This window comes from Rana temporaria, chromosome 9, assembly GCF_905171775.1.
Source record: "Rana temporaria chromosome 9, aRanTem1.1, whole genome shotgun sequence".
NCBI lineage: Eukaryota > Metazoa > Chordata > Amphibia > Anura > Ranidae > Rana > Rana temporaria.
In genome coordinates, this window is record NC_053497.1 from 141,698,466 (window position 1) to 141,719,687 (window position 21,222).

Genomic DNA, 21,222 nt, shown 5'->3' on the forward strand with positions numbered 1-21,222 from the left:
GTGGGGGCTATTGGACCCTTTATGTATGATATCACAGTAATGACATCACTACTACTCTTACAAAGTAATAATTTGTTTTTGCAAAGGCATTTGTTTCAAACAAAGCAGATTTATAACCATTATGGTTATTGAAATTAAAGTTTTTGTGCCCAGATGTTTATTTCGAAGCGTGCATAAAAGGTTGTCCTCACCTTGGTTGGGTACATTTCCCTCATTTATTGTCCCACATGAGCTTTTAGCGCTATTGGCTACTGCATTGCAGTCTTTGTAAATAAGCAACTGGTTCTGAGGTAGGTGGCTCTATTGCTGGAAAACGGCATTAGGTACAATAGCTTCTACGATATTGTTACAGGAAGGCTTAATTTTGTTTTTTGTACACACTTTGTGGAACATTATTTTCACATTCAACCAAAAACAAAAAAGCAGCCTCGAGTAAACAGGATATTCTGAAATTCTTTAAGGTGGAACTCTAGACGAATCTTGTTTCGGACTGCATAAACAAGGGAAGTCTGTACCACCATTGACAGCTTCCCTCATGCCCTGTCTGATGCTGGGTCAGAAACCAAGAGGAACAGAGCGGCATATAAAAGCATTGTTTTATAATAGGACTGTGAAGGGTTAGAACCTCTTGTGATTATATTGCCTCCTTTATGGTCAAAAAGGGTGGAAAATACTCCCCAATAAAAATCTAACAGAGGATCAAACCCTTCCCTATGCCACCTAAGGCTTAAAAAAAGAAATAAACACACACACACACACAAAAAAAAAGATTTTTCTGCAGTTCCAATCGAATTGTCTCTAAAATGGAACTTATTTTTTCAATTCTAATCAAAATACCAGTACTTGGCGACGTCAGCAGCCGGTTTGAAAAAACATTTATTTTTCTTTTGTGTGTTTTGGCAAATTGATCTTTTCTTCTGTCCATAATATCTGATATACGGCTGTCAGACATCAATGAGCTATCCTGTGACCTCACTGCGGCTTGTGTCTCTCCCGCGGTCACCATCTCCCAATGACATCATAGGCTTCTTTCTCATCAGCAAGATGGCACACTCTGCAAGCTTCCTTCTTCTCCTATTCCAGTTTATAAAACTTGGCATGCTTAAAAACAAGCTTTTCTTGGCAAAGCAGTCTACAGTGGATAGGTCGTGGTTACGACTTGACAAGCAAACCATGCCGTTTCTTTTATCTCATGGCAAAGGAGAAGACATGATAGATTTCATCAGGAAAGTTCTCCTGTCTTTCTTGGGCCAGAACAGAGAGGCCGGCCTGTCTGATGAGTCTACATACCATGTCTACTTCTCTGCAGATGCTGCTGTCCACATCATCCATAATGACGCCTTCTGTAGCCATGTTGTCCTTGATGACAATGATGCCATTGGGTCGTAGGCCGGTTTTGCAGCGCTTTAAAAACTCCACAAGGTGGCTGTCTGTCAAATGTCCTGCACCAAGACAATAAGCGTTAAAAGTCTGCACCAAAACAATGATAGTTAAACAGGACCTGTTGGCAAAAACACAAATGACAATCAAGACCGAAATTAAAGGCTCGTTTACACTTGCTTCAATATGTGGCTTCGGAATGCATTGTTTTGAACGAGGTTACTACAGAGCGGGGGGGGGGGGGGTTGGGGATCTGCTGAACGAGGTTACTACTGAGCAGGGGATCTGATGAGTGGGAAAAAAACTAAAGCAGGGGTTGTACTGAGACTTTAAAGCGGATGTGCCACTAAAAAACTATATTAAAAGCAAGCAGCTACAAATACTGCAGCTGCTGACTTTTAATATAAGGACACTTACCTGTCCTGGAGTCCAGCGGTGATCGCAGCAGATGACGAGCCGATCGCTCGTCACCCTGCTGCTCCCCCCTCCATCCACGGTGAGGGAACCAGGAAGTGAAGCGCTCCGGCTTCACTGCCCGGTTCCCTACGGCGCATGCGCGAGTCGCGCTGCGCCCGCCGATTGGCTCCCGCTGTGTGCTGGGAGCCGAGTGTTCCCAGCATACAACGGGGGGGGCGACGGGAAGCGGAGAAAAAACCTGTCCTTTGCCCGTATCGTAGGGCCGGAAGTGGGTGCAGATACCTGTCTGTAGACAGGTATCTGCACCCCCCTCCCCCCTGAAAGGTGTCAAATGTGACACCGGAGGGGGGGAGGGTGCCGATCAGCGGGACTCCACTTTAGAGTGGAGATCCGCTTTAAAACGAAAAAAAAAAAACAACACACAGGGCTATTTGGGAAAAATCACTAAAGCATTAAAAACACATAAAAAATAAAAAGGGATTGTTGAAGTGGAAGGCACTTTATTGTGTGTCAAAGTTGAAGCAAGTGTAAAGGAACCCTAATACGGCAGATTTGATTTTTCTGATATCCCAACAATATTTTGAACCTGATGATCCTGTCAGTAGCGCTTTTGATTTCAATTTCCTTAAAAAAGGGAGACAACACTTTATTCTGCAGTGAAATTGCACAACCACTTTGTCGATGGATTGAAATTTGGGGGCGGTCAAGAAGGGGCCGACTTCATTTCTATTAGTGTGTAGCCGTCCCTGTTTGACAGAAGGCCATCCTTTGAAAACTTTTACGTTTAGCAGCTGCAGCCAAATTGTACAAACTGTTGTCAGAATGCAATTTCCTGGGGAGAAGGGGGTGGAGGTTCCCCCATCCATCTCGCTTGTGTGGATGGGGGAATCTGTTGGTCTTTTTTCACTTACCCGTTGGCTGAATGAAAAGAAAAAAAAAAAAAAGAACACAACAACCTGCTGTGCACAGCCAGCATTAGAGAGACATCAAGTTTTGAATGGACTAATGCCCTGTACACACGATGAAAACGTTAAAAAAACGATAGAAAAAAAAACGATCGTCTGTGGGGAAATCCATCAGTCAAAAATCCACACATGATCAGAATCAAGTCGACGCATGCTCGGAAGCATTGAACTTCATTTTTCTCAGCACGTCGTGTTTTACGTCACCGCGTTCTGACACGATCGGATTTTTAGCTGATGGTGTGTAGGCACGACTGATGAAAGTCAGCTTCATCGGATATCTGATGAAAAAATCCATCGGCCCGTTTTCGTCGGATGAACCCGTGTGTACAGGGCATAACTCTCTTTTTAGACAGAATTCCAGGTTTCTTGGCCTCCAACCACTTAAGACCTCACGTGCGATTTGAACACAGTTTTCATATGCAGGCGTGATTTAGGTATGCGTTCACTTCTGCGCACAAGCTTGGCGTGACGGGACGCTTTAAAGATTTTTTTTTCTTATTTTACTTTTTTATTTATTATTTTTACACTGTCCTTTTTTTTTTTTTTAAATGCTTTGATCACTTGTATTCCTATTACAAGGAATGTAAACATACCTTCTAATAGAAAATAAACATGACAGGACCTCTTAAGATGAGAGATCTGGGGTCAAAAAGATCTCAGATCTAACATTTACACTATAATGCAATAATAAAGAAACAAATACAATTAAAAATAAAATGTCATCGACCTTGCTTCTGCCTTACAATGCTATGGAGCCAAGTGGGGGGCCATATTTTCCTCACTCGGCATCCAGGCAGTGAGGGGGAGCAGACGCGATCGTCTTCGCCGCTACCGGAGCACGGCGTGAGGTGACCTTCTCCCATCTCCGATAAAAGTGATCTTGCAGCGAATTCACTGCCGAGACCACTATTATCTGAAAAAGAAACACACACCATTGCTGAAAATACCGGGGTTATGGCAGATAGCTGCTGCCATAACGGCATTTAGCATCAAAGTACCGACGTACAGCTACGGCGATTTGCGCGAAGTGGTTAATAATTGGTGTGACCCAGCTTGGAACAAAAAATGAAAGCCACGACGTACTGGCTGCTGCTTGGGCTGCAATTCACTGTAGTAGTTTGTACTACGTACAGCAAGTAGTGTTCTGGCAGCACTATGGGACACTTACCTTCTACAGATAGTATATTGTACTGCATCTACATTACTGCCTGTACCTGTTTCAATAAATAAAAAGCTTCCTCTGATTGTCTGAGGTGCAGAGGGCAAACTGCCACATCCATTGTTGGATATTGGGGCTTCTTATTAGGTCTATTTGATAGGCACCACAATGGTCAACTGAGGAAGCCACATGGTAGGCTGACAACATTGTGAGGAAGTGTTCTAGCGTTGTCACCCTGCAATAAGAAGTGCGGCTACCGACAGGCTGCCTGGCTGTACTGAGAGCTGGAGAATGTTAAAAGTTTGGTAAAACCTGGTAAGATTTAACCGCTCTCCATCACATGGAGGTTGCACATTCCCTGCAGCCGACAGATGCTGTATGCTCTTCAACAATTGGAGGACTCTAATAAACCCTCAAAGGAAGAACATGGAAGACATGATATAAATAAAGGCCCACTTTACACAATCTGGGCCACCAGTCAGTTTTCATGTTTGTCACCCGATTGGCTGCCCTTGATAAGCACTTCTTCTTTGCACCAGTTTTAATGCACGAGACCCAATAACACCACATAGTCTCCTCACCTATTACCCACTGTATCCAAATGACGTCATAGCGGTTTGGCTCTGGAGCAAACTCCTGCAGGCCGGAGCAGTAGAAGTTGCCAATTCTCTTCCCATCTTCCCCGAGATAGCTCTTCGCCTTGCTCAGGAATTCATCTGTCACATCAACCATATCCACCTTCTTAAATAGTGGCAGCAAGAGACGTTTGGTGATGCGACCTATGCCAGCCCCACAGTCCAGGGCATACGAGGAGTCTACCTTATGGGAACCTTCCTGCGAGAGAAAGAAGTTTGAGAAAACACATAGGCCAAAAAATTTAATTGCATGATGTAAGGAAATACACCCACACTCAGACTGGGAGAGCAATGAGTATGACTGGGAGCCAATCAGATGAATTGATGGCAAGTGTGCTACTAAGAAACAAGCAAAAGTGGGAGCAGACAGATGACTTAATCAGTCTCTGGCTGCTCCTTTAGGCCGCGTACACATGGTCGGACAAAACCGATGAGAATGGACCGAGGTTCAGTTTCATCGGTCCAAACCGACCGTGTGTATAGCCCATCGGTCTGTTGTCCTTCGGTCTAAAATTTTAAAACATGCTTTAAAATCGACCCGATGGCCTACTGCCTGATCGGTCCAAACCGATGGTTAGTACAGAAAAGCATCGGTTCAAAAACTGCGCATGCTCAGAATCAAGTCGACGCATGCTTGTAAGCATTGAAATTTGTTTTATTCAGCACGTTGTGTGTTTGACATCACAGCGTTCTGATCCGATCGTTTTTTGGAACGATGGTGTGTACGCACATCAGACCATCAGGCCACTTCAGCGGTGAACCGATGGAAATGGCCCGTCGGACCATTCTCATCGGTTTTGTGCGACCGTGTGTACGCGGCCTTAGAGTCCAATAACACTAGGGATCGCTAGGGGACACCATTGTATCTTTTCTACATCTAAAATGGCAGAACTATATGACAGAAATACAAAAACTTAGGGCAGGTAAAATATCTTTCATCTGTGTAGCCGTTTTCCTGGAGTTCAGGGAACGTTTTGGCGCTTTTGCATTGTTTTAAAGCAGGAGTCTCAAACTCAAATTAACTGAGGGCCGCAAAACAAGTTTTCATATGCCATGGGGGGCCACATGCAAACTTTCAAACTTCAAAAACAGTACTGGTGTCAGCGAACGTATTATTAACCCCAGCTCTGTGTCAGCAGACGCATTATTAACCCCTAGTATTGGTGTCAGCATTATTAACCCGGACCACTACACACGGACCATTGCCGACAGACCACTGCACTACACACTAACCACTCACCATCATGGCACAGCACATCAAGGCTCAGAGCCCAGCACATCAGGGCACAGCACATCAGGGCACATGGCACAGCACATCAGGGCACATGGCACAGTACATCAGGGTACAGGGCACAGCACATCAGGGTACAGGGCACATAGCACATCAGGGCACATAGCACATCAGGGCACATAGCACATCAGGGCACATAGCACATCAGGGTACAGGGCACAGCACATCAGAGCACAACAGGGTACAGCACATCAGAGCACAACAGGGTACAGCACATCAGAGCACAACAGGGTACAGCACATCAGAGCACAACAGGGTACAGGGCACATCAGAGCATAGCACATAGGGGTACAGCACAACAGGCCACATCAGGGTACAGGGCACGGCACATTAGGACAGGACATATCAGGACAAGGCACATGGCACATCAGGGTACAGGACATGACACATCAGGGTACAGGGCACATGAAACAGCACATCAGGGTACAAAGCCCAGCAAATCAGGGTACATGGCACACATCAGGGTACATGGGCCACAATCAGAGCACAATCAGGGCACATGAGAGCACACCAGGGCACAGCACATCAGTACAGGGCACATCAGGGTATAGGGCACAGGGTACCCTGATGTACATAGCCCAGCACATCAGGGTACATGAGGCGCATCAGGGTACATGAGGCGCATCAGGGTACATGGGGCGCATCAGGGTACATGGGGCGCATCAGAGCACATCAGGGCGCATGAGAGCACATCAGGGCGCATGAGAGCACATCAGGGCGCATGAGAGCACATCAGGGCACATCAGGGCGCATCAGGGCACAATTAGGGAAAAGGTCAGCGTTTACTTGTTGTTTTCTTCAGATGCAGAGCAGTGCAGGAAGCGTCTGTCAGAGGTTCACTTCTCTCTCATGTCACGCTGCTACTCCCCGGCGGCCCCTCCTCTCTTCTCGTCCATCCCAGATGATGTCACAAGCAAATGGGGATGGACGAGAAGAGAGGAGGGGCCGCCGGGGAGTAGCAGCGTGACATGAGAGAGAAGTGAACCTCTGACAGACGCTTCCTGCGCTAATCTTCATGCACCTCGATCTACACTTCCACAGCACCCGCCCTGCCTGCGGGCCATTTATTACCGGTCCGCGGGCCGTAAATGGCCCGCGGGCCGGTACTTTGAAATCCCTGTTTTAAAGCAACAATTAACTGGACTCCTCCCTCTACCACAAATCAATTGGCGGTCTTCTCCTATATACAAAGAATGTGCAAAATGGGCCCCTTTATATGACCGAGTTATATTCCCCGTTCTAGAACTACCTCCCCCCTCCTGCCTCCATTGCAGCCCTCTATTTTACTTTAATCCACATTTCACAGAATCTCTCACAGGGTCGCTGGCAGTGTACTTCCTGATGCTTGTAATGAAAAACTTCCTCTCTCTCTCCTTGTGATATCACTGGTCAGATTTGGACATTCAAGGCAGAATTGGATAAAGTCTGTCACACTGATCGCTTTTTTTTTTTTTTTGGCTACAATGTCCCTGCTGGGTTATTGTATGACAGTTGCTGCTGTCAGCTGACAAAATACCCAAACAGAAGCTGATCAGATGCAACCGATATTTGGCCGACCACTTTCTAAACAGCTCAATCAAGAGATGTCAGTCAGGAGAAGGCTGGCAGAGCCACCAATGGAGCAAAATTTTGCTGGTTCACCAGGGACAAAAGCAGAAATGTGCTCTTTCAAAGCCTGTTAAAGAGAAGCAGCTCCCTCACCAGACTTGTAATATTCTTGTGAGGATAACTCAAAAGAAGTAGTTTTAACTCTACGTAGGCACACCCCCAGAACTACGTCTCCCAAAAGCCATTTCTTTACACACAGTGTGTGGGCAGGCTCTTTTGAGTCATGGCAGCAGCATTTGTTGCTGGTTATTTAATCAATGTATGACTGGAGAAGGTCAGGGAGGGGAGGAGGGGTGGGTGATAGGGAGAGGTCTGTAGACCTGGGCTGGTTGGGATTCCAGTTTAGTAAAGGCAACATGTTGTCAGCCCAAACAGGAAATCATGAGACAACTGGATTTCCTGCAGATCAACTGTTATTTTTCTGTATTTGCAGCGTTTTTAAAGGGATACATCACTGTTCCTGCCTGTATTGCATTGCAGAGAAGTACTTGATTTTTTTCCCCTGACATACACTTAAATGGAACCAAGCAATATGTGAACTGCATGGAATTTATAGAAACACAAGTAGGAAATTCTCACATGCAAAACATTATTTTTCAGCTCAGAATAGTATAGAATGTTCCCATATCTGGGAATGACATTGGATAATTGATTCTGCATGTGCTGGCAAAGAGAACCCATTATGTTTTTACACCCGGGATTCACATTCAGCAGAATAAAAACTCAGGCTTGGCACCAGGCTGTTTTATTTTAAGATCCAGCAGGAGGCCACGTCAGGCAGGAGGAGAAATGATTCCAATCACTATATAGTCTCCTCTGACTAATGCAGCATATGAAACCTCCAATATAGTTCTGAATATTACTACATTTTATTAAACATAGAAGCATATTACACATTCCTGGGGCTCAACACCAGGAAGGCAATACTGGGCCTGCTTTCATTTAATGGAGAAAGACCTTCGATTAGGGTTTATTGAAGGGCAAGTCAAGCCAACGTTAAAACATTTATTGTGTGTGGAGCAGGACATAAATAACTCTAAAGCCTTATACACACTGCCGAGAATCCCGTCGTAAAAAAAACATTTTCTCGACACGATTCTTGTCAAGCTTGACGGGATTCTTGTCTAGCTTTCCATACATACTGTCAAGCCAAAATCTTGTCGTTCTTAAACGCAGTGACGTACCAACAGCACTATAACAAGGGGAAGTTGGGCTGCTTTTGCTAACCTCATGTTATCGCGTGTTAGTAAAAGTTTGGTGAGAGACGATTCGTGCTTTTCAGTCTTCGTGCTTTTCAATCTGTTACAGCGTGACGAATGTGCCATCTCCATTACGAACGCTAGTTTTACCTAAGGTGCGCTCCCGTCTCATACTTGATTCTGACCATACAATGGTTTTTAAGACTCGAAAAAGCATACACACAAACGTTTTCCTCTTCGTAAACCAGTGCGACGAGAAAACAAACTCCCGACGAGAAAATAGAGAGCAGGTTCTCTTTTTTTCTCGTCAAGATTCATGACAGTTTTCTCACAAGAAACAATATACACAAAGGGTTTTCTCGGCAAAAAGCTCTGCCAGCAGTTTTCTTGCCGTGAAAAACGAGCGTGTGTACGAGGCTTTAGGCCTCATGCCCACGGGAGTTTTTAAAAACGGGCTATAAAGCTAGTACAGACGCCAGGAAAAAAAGTGGCGTTTTTAAAAACGCGATTTTTTCTGCGTTGTGCATGGAATTCAATGCACGTTTTTCTTTCTCTATTCAAAAAATCAATGGTTCCCTATGGGAGCCCATTGATTTGAATAGAGGTCGCACCAGAAGTCAGATCAGGGCGACTCGTGTGCGGAGAAACTCGTAGGGGAACCCCGCGAAAATGTTAAAAAAAAAAAATGTGCGCGGGGTTCCCCCCCGGATGATACCAGATCCTTCGGTCTGGTAGGGATCTTAAGGAGAATCCCCCACATCTAAAAAAATAAAAAAAATTAAACGGCGTGGGGGTTCCCCCAGGATCCACACACATCAGCATGCAGCCAGGCCGGAGAGAGCGGAGAAGTAGGAAGATGACCCCCGAAGTCGGAAGAAGACCCCGGAGCTGCCTAATAAATTACATTTTAAAAAACCTGTGTAGTGTTTTTTTTTTTTTTATTGACACTTTTTCCCCAGGTGATTCGGTAGGGGTACGATGTACCCCATACTCATTCACATAGGGTCGGGGGCCGGCATCTGGGGCCCCCCTTATTAAAGGGGTCTCCCAGATTCCGATAAGCCCCCGGCACACAGACTCCGACAGCCAATGGCCAGGGTTGTCGGGAAGAGGCCCTTGTCCTCATCAACATGGGGACAAGGTGCTTTGGGATGGGGGGTGCAGTGCCCCCCTGCCCCAAAGCAGCAACCCCCCCATGTTGAGGGCATGTGGCCTGGTATGGTCTAGGAGGGGGGCGCTTGCTCGCCCCCTTTCCTGACCTACTGGGCTACGTGCTCAGATAAGGGTCTGGTATGGATCCTGGGGGGAACCCCCATGCCGTTTTTTTGGTGTGGGGGGATTCCCCTTAAGATCCATACCATTAGCGTTGACTAAATTGTCAAAAGATAATATTGCGGCTCCTGCTCATGCTGGCAGGGTTGTGGTCAAGTTGGTAACCTATTCCATATATTCTGGACCTCCATAGCTTTTGGAGGAGTGTGTTCCAGCTCCTCTCCAGTGTCTCAGAGATCCTTACTTCTCCAAAACCGCCTTGGAGATACTAAACCCAGGCATTAATAATCTCCCCCCAGATCGTCACAAGATAATTTCTTGCATCCAAACTCACCATCGTGAGATGCTGGAAAGGGAAGCTGGTGCCCAATCTGGCCGAGGTTCTAGTCACTACCCAATCTTATTACTTCTTTGAAAAAACTACTAGCTCGGAGAATGGGTTCACTGAATTCCTTTGAAAAAGCTTGGAAACCATGGTTAGCTTGGTATTGAAAATAACCTGTTGATGTCAAAATTATCCAACATTCTCTGTATATACTGTGCTGTATGTGGATACCTGCCCTAAGAGGGAACCTTTGTGCTTATTCTTTTTCCTGCATTTGCTTGTACCGCTTATATCATCAATAAAATGATTGAGCCCAAAAAATTTTTTTTTTTTAAATAATAATATTGCTAGGACTTAAAAACCACTAATGCCGCATAAGACAGTTAATTGTCAATACACAATTCCACGCACACCGTTTTATCCATCCGTTACTGAAAACTGTTAATGTGGCCACAACAGTCAGTGTTATTATTCACATGATCTCCATTCATTCTATTCCGTATTTCAGGATTTACTAGCGTCACATACCTAAGAGGACTACTTATAGTACAAAGGGTGACAGTAAGCACTGTATATACTTGTCTACTCACTCGAAGGAACCTCTGTAGAAATTTTTTGGAGCTGCTGATGTCGATGCTGGATATGTGTCCATAGCCTCCCAGCATCCCATCCACTGTGGGTGGAACATTCTTCCAGTACGTCTGTGCGTTACAGTAGAACCGAGTCTCGTCTTCCACCAGCTCATTCGACATTGTGGAAACAGCTAAAACACAAAAGGAAAAAAAATCCAAAATTTGAAGTTGATGTTCTCAGCAGCTTCCCTTTCCAACCAAATTCCGTCAACCCGGCCAGCAGTCTTTAGAAAAATCTCAACGCTGTAATTCTGCCCATCTCACTTTCCCCTGTGTGGCCGCTCAACTTCTTTACAAGCTCCGTTGGTCAACTGTAAAAAGTTTGATTGGTGACAGGCAAAGGCTCATATAAATGCACCGAGTGTCTTTCACCGACCTCTGTGTGCCGCTTTGCCCAACAATCTTTACCCTGGGTTAGATTTCACCGCACGCAAAATTCTACTCCTGCAATGCAGAGAATTAACTGTGACAGCTTATTACGGAGGCCATCAGCTTTGCTAGGATGCTGCTCCTGCTACACAACCGCTATTTTTACTATTTAGGAGCTTTAACCCCAATGCTGCCAGGGAGGGGAAGAAGTCCCAGTGCCAAGTTATTATTAGGCCAGGCGTAGCAACAATCACTTAGGCAGAGGGAAGGCAACTGAGTACATGTCAGCCTAGAACAGACGGCTGATGATGGGTGACCTAAGCGAGAGGAGGCCGACACGGGGGCCCCATCTGTGAAAACAGCAAATGGTCATAGAGGACTACAAAGCTCACTAAATATAGTGATTCCCTTGCACTGCAGTATGGACACATACCTTCCATGTCACACATCCAAAAATAACACAGTGCAACGCCAAATGGGAAAAAAAAAAAAAAGGACACTGGAAACACAAAAAGCAGGTAGAAAGAGCAGCAAAGTTTAAATAATAATATTAATAAAAATAAAAAGGGAAAAGATTGCCCTGCAGTTATTTTAGTTCCTACACATCTCCTGTGTCAATGATTTGTGTTTTCATTTTTTTTGTTATATATATTAGCACTTCGATTTAGAAGATCCACTTGACTCGGTAAACATGCTAAATTGAGGCTCACGGTATTACCAACATTCTAATATTTAGTGGATGGATATACAAACTGCTTTTTCCCGTGCAGACTAGCCATGTGCATGTTTGGAACCTGCTTTAGATTTTCCTAATGCTGGCCATAAACTATACAAAAAAAATCGATCGTAATTCGTTCATTTAGACAGTTTTTTTTTTTTTTTTTGGCCAGGTAATGGAACTTCTGCTTTAAGTACTCCTCGCCCCCTTACATGCCACATTTGGCATGGAAATATTTTTTTTGGGGGGCGGGGGAGTGGGTTCTTTGTTTTGAAAGGGACTTCCTGTCCCACTTCCTCCTAAACTCCTCCTTTCCCTCTAGGCGATCTCCTGGGACACATGACAGGTCCCAGAAGATTGCCTATCCACTCAGAGACCGCAGCGGGACTCGCGTATGCACAGTGTGTGCCCGGCCGTGAAGCCACAAGCTGTCACGGCTGGGTGCCCACAGTTCCAATGGAGGCACTGAGGAGAGGAGGGGGGGGGGGGGGTAAGAGGAGCGGACCTCTGTGCGGCCGCATTGCTGGACCATGGGACAGGTTAGTGGCCGTTTGTTAAAAGTCAGCAGCTACACTTTTTGTAGCTGCTGACTTTTAATAAACTAAAAATAGCCTGGAACTCCACTTTAAATCTCATATTCCACTGTCCTTTTCCTTTATACTTCCTGAAGCAATTTTATTTTATTTTTTTTAAACATTTAGGGCCAGTTCACAACATAGAAGCGCAGTCTGGATGCTTTTTTGCATGTATGTTTTTGGCACATTTTCAATGCGTTTCAGTGCATTCCCCCCCATTCCAGTGTGTTTAACCTCATTCCAGTACAGTTGCAGAAAAAAATGCAGCATGGTTACTTTTTCTTTTCTGGAACTGGTGTGAATTATGGCATTGAAAACCATATAACCTACTAGCCATGTGTTTTTGATGCAGAGGGGAAAAAAAAAAAAAAAAACACACACACACTGGGCTGCAAGTGGTGTGAACTGGTCCTAAAGGTATCAGAAATTGTGAAATACTTTCCTTGGCTGCAAAAATATATGTTGTGGGACTCCCACAGTGACTGTGATATCTGCGTTGCCAATTTTCACTGTGGGTTGGCAATGCATTCTTGTTCTGGTATGTAAAAAATACCTGCTGCGGTTACATGTGGCACACTGGGATGCAACATGATCATGCCAAAACCCTTGCATGCAGACATTAAAGTGCACTAGATTATAGTAAATTATGTCCTAAGACAGGGCTCGACAAATCCCGGGCGCCAGGTCGCCATGGCGACTAGAAATGGGGCCCTGGCGACTTGGCTTGGGAGGGGGGGCTTTTTTTTTTAGCTGGGGCCATCTGGTGGTGAGCCGTTGGTATTACAAGTTATTACCACCAGATGTGAGCTGGTGCCATCTGGTGGTGGCCGTTGGTATTACAAGTTAAGCATTACAAGTTAAACAGCAATTCTAATGTCATTTTTCACTATTTTCACTGCCATCTTCTTCCCTCTAATTAGAACCCCCAAACATTATATATATTTTTTATCCTAACACCCTAGAGAATAAAATGGCAAACGTTGCAATACTTTCTGTCATGCCGTATTTGCGCAGCGGTCTTACAAGCGCACTTTTTTGGTGAACAAATTACACTTTTTTTAATTAAAAAATAAGACAATAGTAAAGTTATCCCCATTTTTTTTTTTAATATTATGAAAGATAATGTTACGCCGAGTAAATTCATACCCAACATGTCACGCTTCAAAATTGCGTCCGCTCGTGGAATGCAGACAAACTTTTACCCTTTAAAATCTTCATAGGCGACGTTTAAAAAAAATCTACAGGTTGCATGTTTTGAGTTACAGAGGAGGTCTAGGGCTAGAATTATTGCTCTCGCTCTACCAATCGCGGCGATACCTCACGTGTGTGGTTTGAACACCGTTTACATATGGGGGCGCTGGTCACGTATGTGTTCGCTTTCTGCGCGCAAGCTCGTCGGGACGGGGCGCGTTTTCTGGCTCCTAACTTTTACCTGGCTCCTAGATTCCAAGCAAATTTGTCAACCCCTGTCCTAAGACACCCTATAAACACACTAAAGCTGTTCTTCAGAAACTAGGAGGTTGATTTACCTAAAGGCAAATATACTGTGCACTGGCACAAGTGCAATTGCTCTAGATCCGAGGGGACGCCCTGTTTATTTCCATCATCCAATAATCTGCAAGCAAAAACGCAGTTTTTTTTTCTTCCTTGCATGTGATTGGGTATTTTTTGCAAAGTGAAGCTTTACCTCATTTACTAATTGGTGGAGCAACTGCACAGTATATTTGCCTTTAGTAAATCAACCTCAATGTGGTAGATGCACATACAGTATATACCCCCCTCACTAGAGGTCGACCGATATATCGGCCGATATTTGGCCGTTTTGGAGATTACACCCAGAGGAGGAGGGGCCCGCTCACTGCTATCTTTTTTTTTTTTCCATGAAGGCGCCAGCCAACCAGCGGGCCTTTAACAGCCAATCGGCGGCTGCCAACATCCTCCACTTTGGAAAAAAAACGTCCCCTGACGTGCTGCGCGCCCTGCCTCTGCCTACAAGCCCTAGAATGCCCTCGCTGCATTCTGGGGCTTGTAGGCAGAGGCAGGGCGCGCAGCACGTCAGGGGACGTTCTTTTTACAGTGGAGGATATCGGCAGCGGCGGCCGCCGATTGGCTGTTACAGGCCCGCTCTGCATTCTGGGGATTGTAGGCAGAGGCGGGGCAGCACGTCAGGGCCAGGGACAAATAGAGCTTTCTTGTGCTAGGCTAGGAGATGGAACGGAGCCTGGAGCGCTCCGCTGGTGATGAGGGGCAGTATAGGACATTGGGCTGTACTGGTGGGCACTGATGAGGTGATGCACTGGTGGGCAATGATGGGCATTGATGAGGTGGCACTGATGGGCTGCACTGGTGGGCACTAATAGACACCAATGAGGTGGCACTGATCGACACTGATAGGCTGCACTGGTGGGCACTAATGAGGTGGCACTGATGTGGCACTGACAGGCTGCACTCCACCCTAAACAATTATCTCCTCCCCACCTCTCCACCCTAGGTTTTTTGAGATGAGGAAAAAAAAAAAAAAAAAAAAAAAAATCGGCCTAAAATATCGGCCGCAAAAAATCGGCCTAAAATATCGGCAACACATATCGGCCATCGGCCGCCCTGATTTCCAAATATCGGCATCGGCCAGAGAAAAATCCATATCGGTCGACCTCTACCCCTCACACTTCAATACAATACACATTTCCTGTGTTGATGCTCGTTACACAAATAAAATGACTTAAACAAATTGGCGTTGTCTGTATTTTTCTCACAGCACACTATACAGGACACCACAGGGGAGATTTACTAAAACTGGTGCACACAGAATCTGGTGCAGCTCTGCATAGTAACCAATCAGCTTCCAGGTTTTATTGTCAAAGTTTAATTGAACAAGCTGAAGTTGGAAGCCAATTGGCTACCATGCACAGCTGCATCAGATTCTACATGCAGCGGTTTTAGTGAATCTCCCCCCTATTATACTGTAGTATGTTGTAGCACACATGCATTTAATCGTCGCACAACAAGGAAAGGCTATGGTACTTTATAAGAGGGAAGTCACTAGAAAGATAAGATTATAAAAATATGTAAAAATGAAAATAGTTTATTCTGAAATCAGAACAAAAACATAATAGATAATAATATATACAGCGCTACCTTGTGCTATACTAATACATCATATACACAGAATCAATCATAATGAATTCATAAAAGATTGGTGACAATATAAATAAAGTCCTTATCCTTTGAAAACCTTATGCGGGCGGGACAAAACGCGTCAGTGGATCACAGGTGGCGACGTCATTTCCGGCCGGTGAAACACAAGCTACGGCCACTTCTGATTCTGGTTTACATTGATTTTATACTGATTATAACATTTTTTTTTTATGTTAGAGAATACATGGAAATTTTTGGTTTGTTTTTTACACAATAAACCAAACGGAATTACGCTATAGTGCCTTTCTTGCCATTTGTACCCATCTCCGGAGGTCTGTTGAGGACAACAATAATCATAACTGGAAACACAGCACCACAGAGCCCAGCAGTCCCTACATTATTTCTAAGTGTATTCTGGATCTCCGATGGCTCAGCGAGAGCAACTTAAAGGGTTTGTAAAGGAATTTTTTTTTTTTATCTTAATAGCTTCCTTTACCTTAATGCAGTGCTGTTGTTATGTCCTCATTGTTTGTTTTTGCTCTCAAGTTGCTGTAATTCTTCTCTGATCTCCACACTTCCTGGTTGTCTGTTTCCTGATAACCACAGTACTGGGAGCTTTCTCTCTGTGGTCACTAATCAAGGAGGTGTGATTACTGTGTGTCTAAACCCCTCAGCACCAATCAGTTTTGTTTTCCAAACCATCACTGCCCTGTATTGGCTCTGTGGCTCTGTACAGCAGAGAGGCAGGAAACAACATGCAAAAACAAAACTAGGAACTACCGGTACATTATATGATTGATTTTTATCTATTTTTAATCTTTTTTTTTAAAAGGAATCAGTTAACTATTATGTCTCTATACCCTGTAAACAGTCATTTCAGCAAAAGAGTCCTGGATCTCTGGTTAGTGAGAGGGCACACAGAAGGGAGCACGGATCGCACTGATGTTTAGCACTTTATATCGCACGTTTGATTAACCAAAGTTGCACAGCAAAGTTTTTGAAGCACATGAACTTATTTATTTGAATTTATGGACTTTATTATTTATATTGTCACCAATCTTTTATGAATTCACGATGATTGATTCTGTGTATATGATGTATTAGTATAGCACAAGGCAACGCTCTCTTTCTTGATTATATACATATTAGAGCTGGGCGGATTCCTCAAACAAACAAATAAAAATTCTGCGATTAAAAAAATAATATATTTGTATTTATTTATTTTTGACACCGCGCCGGTCCCGAGGAGCTGCGGGCAGGAGTTTTTAGGCGAGGCCCACAGCTCCTAAGGGCCGGTGCGGTGTCAGCGTTTATCACGTATTCACTTACCAGATAATATATAAATCAGACTGTCTGGAAAGCATACATGATATGTAAATACACAATATTATTAGTACGAGGAATTTCATGAAAATAGGATTATTAAAAGGTCAGATGTTCTTGATATAAACAAAACTCTACTTTCTGTGGAATATATATCCACTCATCAGAAGTAAGATGTAAAATGTCTGAGAACTGGAGCAAACGTGCCTCTCATGTGAGGAAAGCAATAGTAAATGCCACTGGCTCTTCGAGCTTATATGCCGAGATTCAGGGCGTTTTTATGTACAAATGTTATTGTGTAACTGTATACTATGAATTTATCTATTTACAATGCGATCTATGTCAGTTGCTTCCATGACTATCATTACTTTATTGCAGCATGTATTCTATCACGATATGACCCGATTCTGATTTCAGAATAAACAATTTTCATTTTTACATATTTGTATAATCTTATCTTTCTAGCGACTTCCCTCATATACAGGACCAAAGTCTTTCCTTGTTTGCAACTACAATTAGGGATGGAGGGTTGTCACGGGTTTGTGTCAGATCATTAATAGTTGCTATTCACAACAAATGACACTGCAGTGCAACAACACATAACGAGGGTCACCGAAATGTGAATGAGCCCTGTAAACAGAGGGGGGAAATTAATTTGAGAACATTTTTCCCTCCTGCTCCTTCAAATAAACTCATCGCTGCGGCCAAAAACGAACATCCATTTGATCGCACTAATGATCAGAAAATGTAACATGAAGGAAATCCTACTAGCGAATACCCAGCTTAAGCAGAACTACCAAATACGCTTAGCCCCCCGTTCACAGTGAATCCGACTTTGAAACCGAGCGACTTCACATAAAATCGCATGATTTCAACACTGCGACTTAAGATGCATCTTGGCTGCCATCTATTATCTGGCTGACTTCATGCACAGATATCTATGCAAGTTGCACTTAAAATAACCAAAAATAGTGCAGGAACTTCTTTTCAAGTCGACACATCACCGCAAAGTTGGCATTGCACCGTTTTGAACAGTTCCAAAGCAAGGGTGCGACTTCTCCTGCAATTTGGACCTGTAAAACACGACAAGTTGCACCGGGGGGGAACAGGGGCTTAAAGCTGAATTTTGGGATTCTTGAAAAAAAAAAAATATATATATATATATACTCCCCCTTAAGCTGCAAGGGTTAAATGCTGTGTAAGGGTAAAAAGAGGACAAAGGTAGAATATGGACCTTATTGCGGGCTCCGGCGCTCAGACTTGTGGCTGATCCCTCATGTACAATGCAGAACTTGATATTAGTGTGTGACCCCAGGCCGGCCTTGGGGACAAGGTTACAGGAGACGGTCACACAGATAGAAGGAGCCCGCCACTGCAAAGGACGTTTCTCTTCTATCTGGAGTGGGGCGTTTAAGTGGTCCTGCCATGAAGAAGTAGAGGCAGGAGAGATAAGGTGCTTATTGGTTCTGGTTATAGTCCGCATCAAGTCACAACAACAACAAGCGCTCTTGGCAACAGAGATATGACAGCATGTTGTATCCCTCTGATAAAGGGAGAGGAATGCCAGTGATCCGGTCCCTCGGGAGGGGCAGCGCTGGCATCCAAAGATGGTTCTATATACTCCAGTACATTGGAATGTTTATTGAAGGTTGAAGGAGAGTGTGCATCCCCTTCATCCAACATGGCAGCCAGAGAACATTCCCATAAGAAGAGTCACCAATGGGAACCAGGCCTTACTCTGTATGTGGGGGTGACTGGTGCCCACATACAGCCCCCTGTAGAGGATGTACAAGTGTCTCCACACACACCTTACCTTTACATAAATACAGGGGCACCTATAGATTTGTAGTGGGGGTTGTATGCAGACAGCTGTCACTCTGGAGTAGCGATGAGCTGGCATTCAGAAGCGGGTTCCGGTGTGAACCCAGAGGTCAGCTGTCATTCTTGGTCCAATAACCAGCTGATGTCACAAAGGGGTGGGGGATGTTCATGACATCACTCAGGCACTGACCTCAGGCACTGACCTAAAATGTAAATATTAGGGCAATGATGTCACAAGCATCCCCGCCCCTTTTTAAACGTCACTCGCAGATCATTGGACCAAGAATGACAGCTGACTTCTGGAGTCACACCAGAATCAGCCTCTGAATGCCAGCTCAACCCTCACCCCCCTCCCCAAACCGTCTGTGTTCAGCACCCACAACTACATGGGTGCCAAACTTGGGACCAGCGGCTGTATCCATGTGGCCGCCACACCCCAATTGACATGAATAGGAAGGGATGCATGGCACACTCGTACACCCCCATGTGGGTAGACATGGCCCTCACATGGAAGAGGTTGCTGTAGTAGTCCATGCCATAGGAATGAGGCCTCATGCTTGTTACTCGTGGTGTGCGGCTCTCTGTGCCCCGATGATTGAGCTCTGACTGCCCTTCAAGGATCAACTAAGGAGGGTCATAGTCAGCCTGACTCCAGCCCGGGATTTCTCTACGGAGGATCGTGGTCACTCTGGCTACTCTGAGGCCTTGATGGGCAACTTTCCTGCTATGAGGAGCCTCAAGTGCACCCCCTGGCATCACCAAGGGGCCACACATATAATTCAGTGAATATGAAGTGTCAGGGACAGCAACACACAAAAAGATATAATCAGAGACTGCACACCTGACACAGGCGACGGTCAGAGACTGCAGACCCGACGGTCAGAGAGACTGCACACCTGATACAGGCGACGGTCAGAGATTGCAGACCCGACGGTCAGAGAGACTGCACACCTGATACAGGCGACGGTCAGAGACTGCAGACATGGTACAAGAGACGGTCAGAGACTGCAGACATGGTACAAGAGATGGTCAGAGACTGCAGACATGGTACAAGAGATGGTCAGAGACTGCAGACATGGTACAAGAGATGGTCAGAGACTGCAGACGTGGTACAGGAGATAGTCAGAGACTAGGGTTGCCACCTCATCCCTTTAAAACAGAACACATATGAATTACACAGGTTCTGAGGCTGATTTAATTTAGATAAGGCACCACTTGAGTTCAATTACCACCTTAATCAGCCACAGAACCTGTGTAATTCATATGTGTTCTGTTTTAAAGGGATGAGGTGGCAACCCTATCAGAGACTGCAGACATGGTACAAGAGATGGTCAGAGACTGCAGACATGGTACAAGAGATGGTCAGAGACTGCAGACATGGTACAGGAGATGGTCAGAGACTGCAGACACGGTACAGGAGATGGTCAGAGACTGCAGGCACGGTACAAGGGATGGTCAGAGACTGCAGGCACGGTACAAGGGATGGTCAGAGACTGCAGGCACGGTACAAGGGATGGTCAGAGACTGCAGACATGGTACAGGAGATGGTCAGAGACTGCAGACATGGTACAAGAGATGGTCAGAGACTGCAGACATGGTACAGGAGATGGTCAGAGACTGCAGACATGGTACAGGAGATGGTCAGAGACTGCAGACATGGTACAGGAGATGGTCAGAGACTGCAGACCCGATACCAGAAATGTAGACAGTAGTTGTTTCAGGAGACATATTACATGAGACATCACATGACCTGCTGGTGGTGCCCAGTCAGTCATGGAAGGTCCACACTATGGACAGTCAGCCCTGCAGTTCAGGGGTTATCCTGTAGGGGGAGATAATACAATCTGACCCAGAAATATGTGTCACCCAGAGCACCAACCATCAGACTCTCTCATTATAACACCTGGGCTCTGAAAGGCTGCCTCTGTCAGCGGACACTTCCATGAGAATTAGAGGAATCTGCCAGAGCCAATCACAAGGTGACACCTGAGGACCGATCACCCCGCTTCCTGCAGGCTACAATCCGCTACCACACGATCCCCACACCGCCTCATACTCACTGACCGATGCCACCCCGCAGCTTCTACCGGCTCCTTGGAGCGCATGTGATAACACACACTTCCGGCCTGACAGACCTACCACCAATCACGGCGCAGGCTAGCTCAGGCAGCCAACCAACTCTAGAGACACCACAGAACAATAAGCCAACCAACAGAGCGCTCGCACTAGAATGGCATGGCGCCTGACCAATCACTAAGAGACCGGCTAGTGCCTGACAGCGGGGAAGTAATGTGTGGAGCGGTAGGGGGCGCGCAGGGGAACGGAGAGTTATGTGTGCAGGGGCGCGCAGCGGCATGGAGAGCTGTGTGAAGCAGCGGGGACGAGCATGTGTGAAGCA

The 21,222-nt window shown here is 45.3% G+C and overlaps 1 protein-coding gene across 4 annotated transcripts; it reads right to left on the reverse strand.

The window, feature by feature from the left end:
* Nucleotides 1-201: 201 nt before the first annotated feature.
* Nucleotides 202-20,973, reverse strand: NTMT1 (N-terminal Xaa-Pro-Lys N-methyltransferase 1). 4 transcript variants are annotated; one of them, XM_040324675.1, is made up of 4 exons: nt 20,889-20,973; nt 10,842-11,014; nt 4,503-4,755; nt 202-1,442 (listed from the first exon to the last, which is right to left on the reverse strand). In XM_040324675.1, exons 2-4 carry the CDS (start codon nt 11,001-11,003, stop codon nt 1,186-1,188), a joined length of 672 nt encoding a protein of 223 aa, XP_040180609.1. In that variant the 5' UTR covers nt 11,004-11,014; nt 20,889-20,973; the 3' UTR covers nt 202-1,185. The 4 variants fall into 4 exon arrangements, with proteins under 4 accessions (XP_040180609.1, XP_040180612.1, XP_040180610.1 ...); XM_040324678.1 differs by having other exon boundaries at nt 20,885-20,947; XM_040324676.1 differs by lacking the exon at nt 20,889-20,973 and adding an exon at nt 18,238-18,331.
* Between the last annotated feature and the right edge of the window lie 249 nt (nt 20,974-21,222).

Bases quoted from the DNA above. Each gene is read 5' to 3' on its own strand.
- NTMT1 (XM_040324675.1), bottom strand. From the start codon at position 11,003: ATGTCGAATGAGCTGGTGGAAGACGAGACTCGGTTCTACTGTAACGCA. The intron at 4,756-10,841 runs GTGAGTAGACAA...TTTCTCTCGCAG, and splicing joins TTCTACAGAGGTTCCTTCGA to GAAGGTTCCCATAAGGTAGA. The intron at 1,443-4,502 runs GTGAGGAGACTA...GTCTTGGTGCAG, and splicing joins TTGGATACAGTGGGTAATAG to GACATTTGACAGACAGCCAC.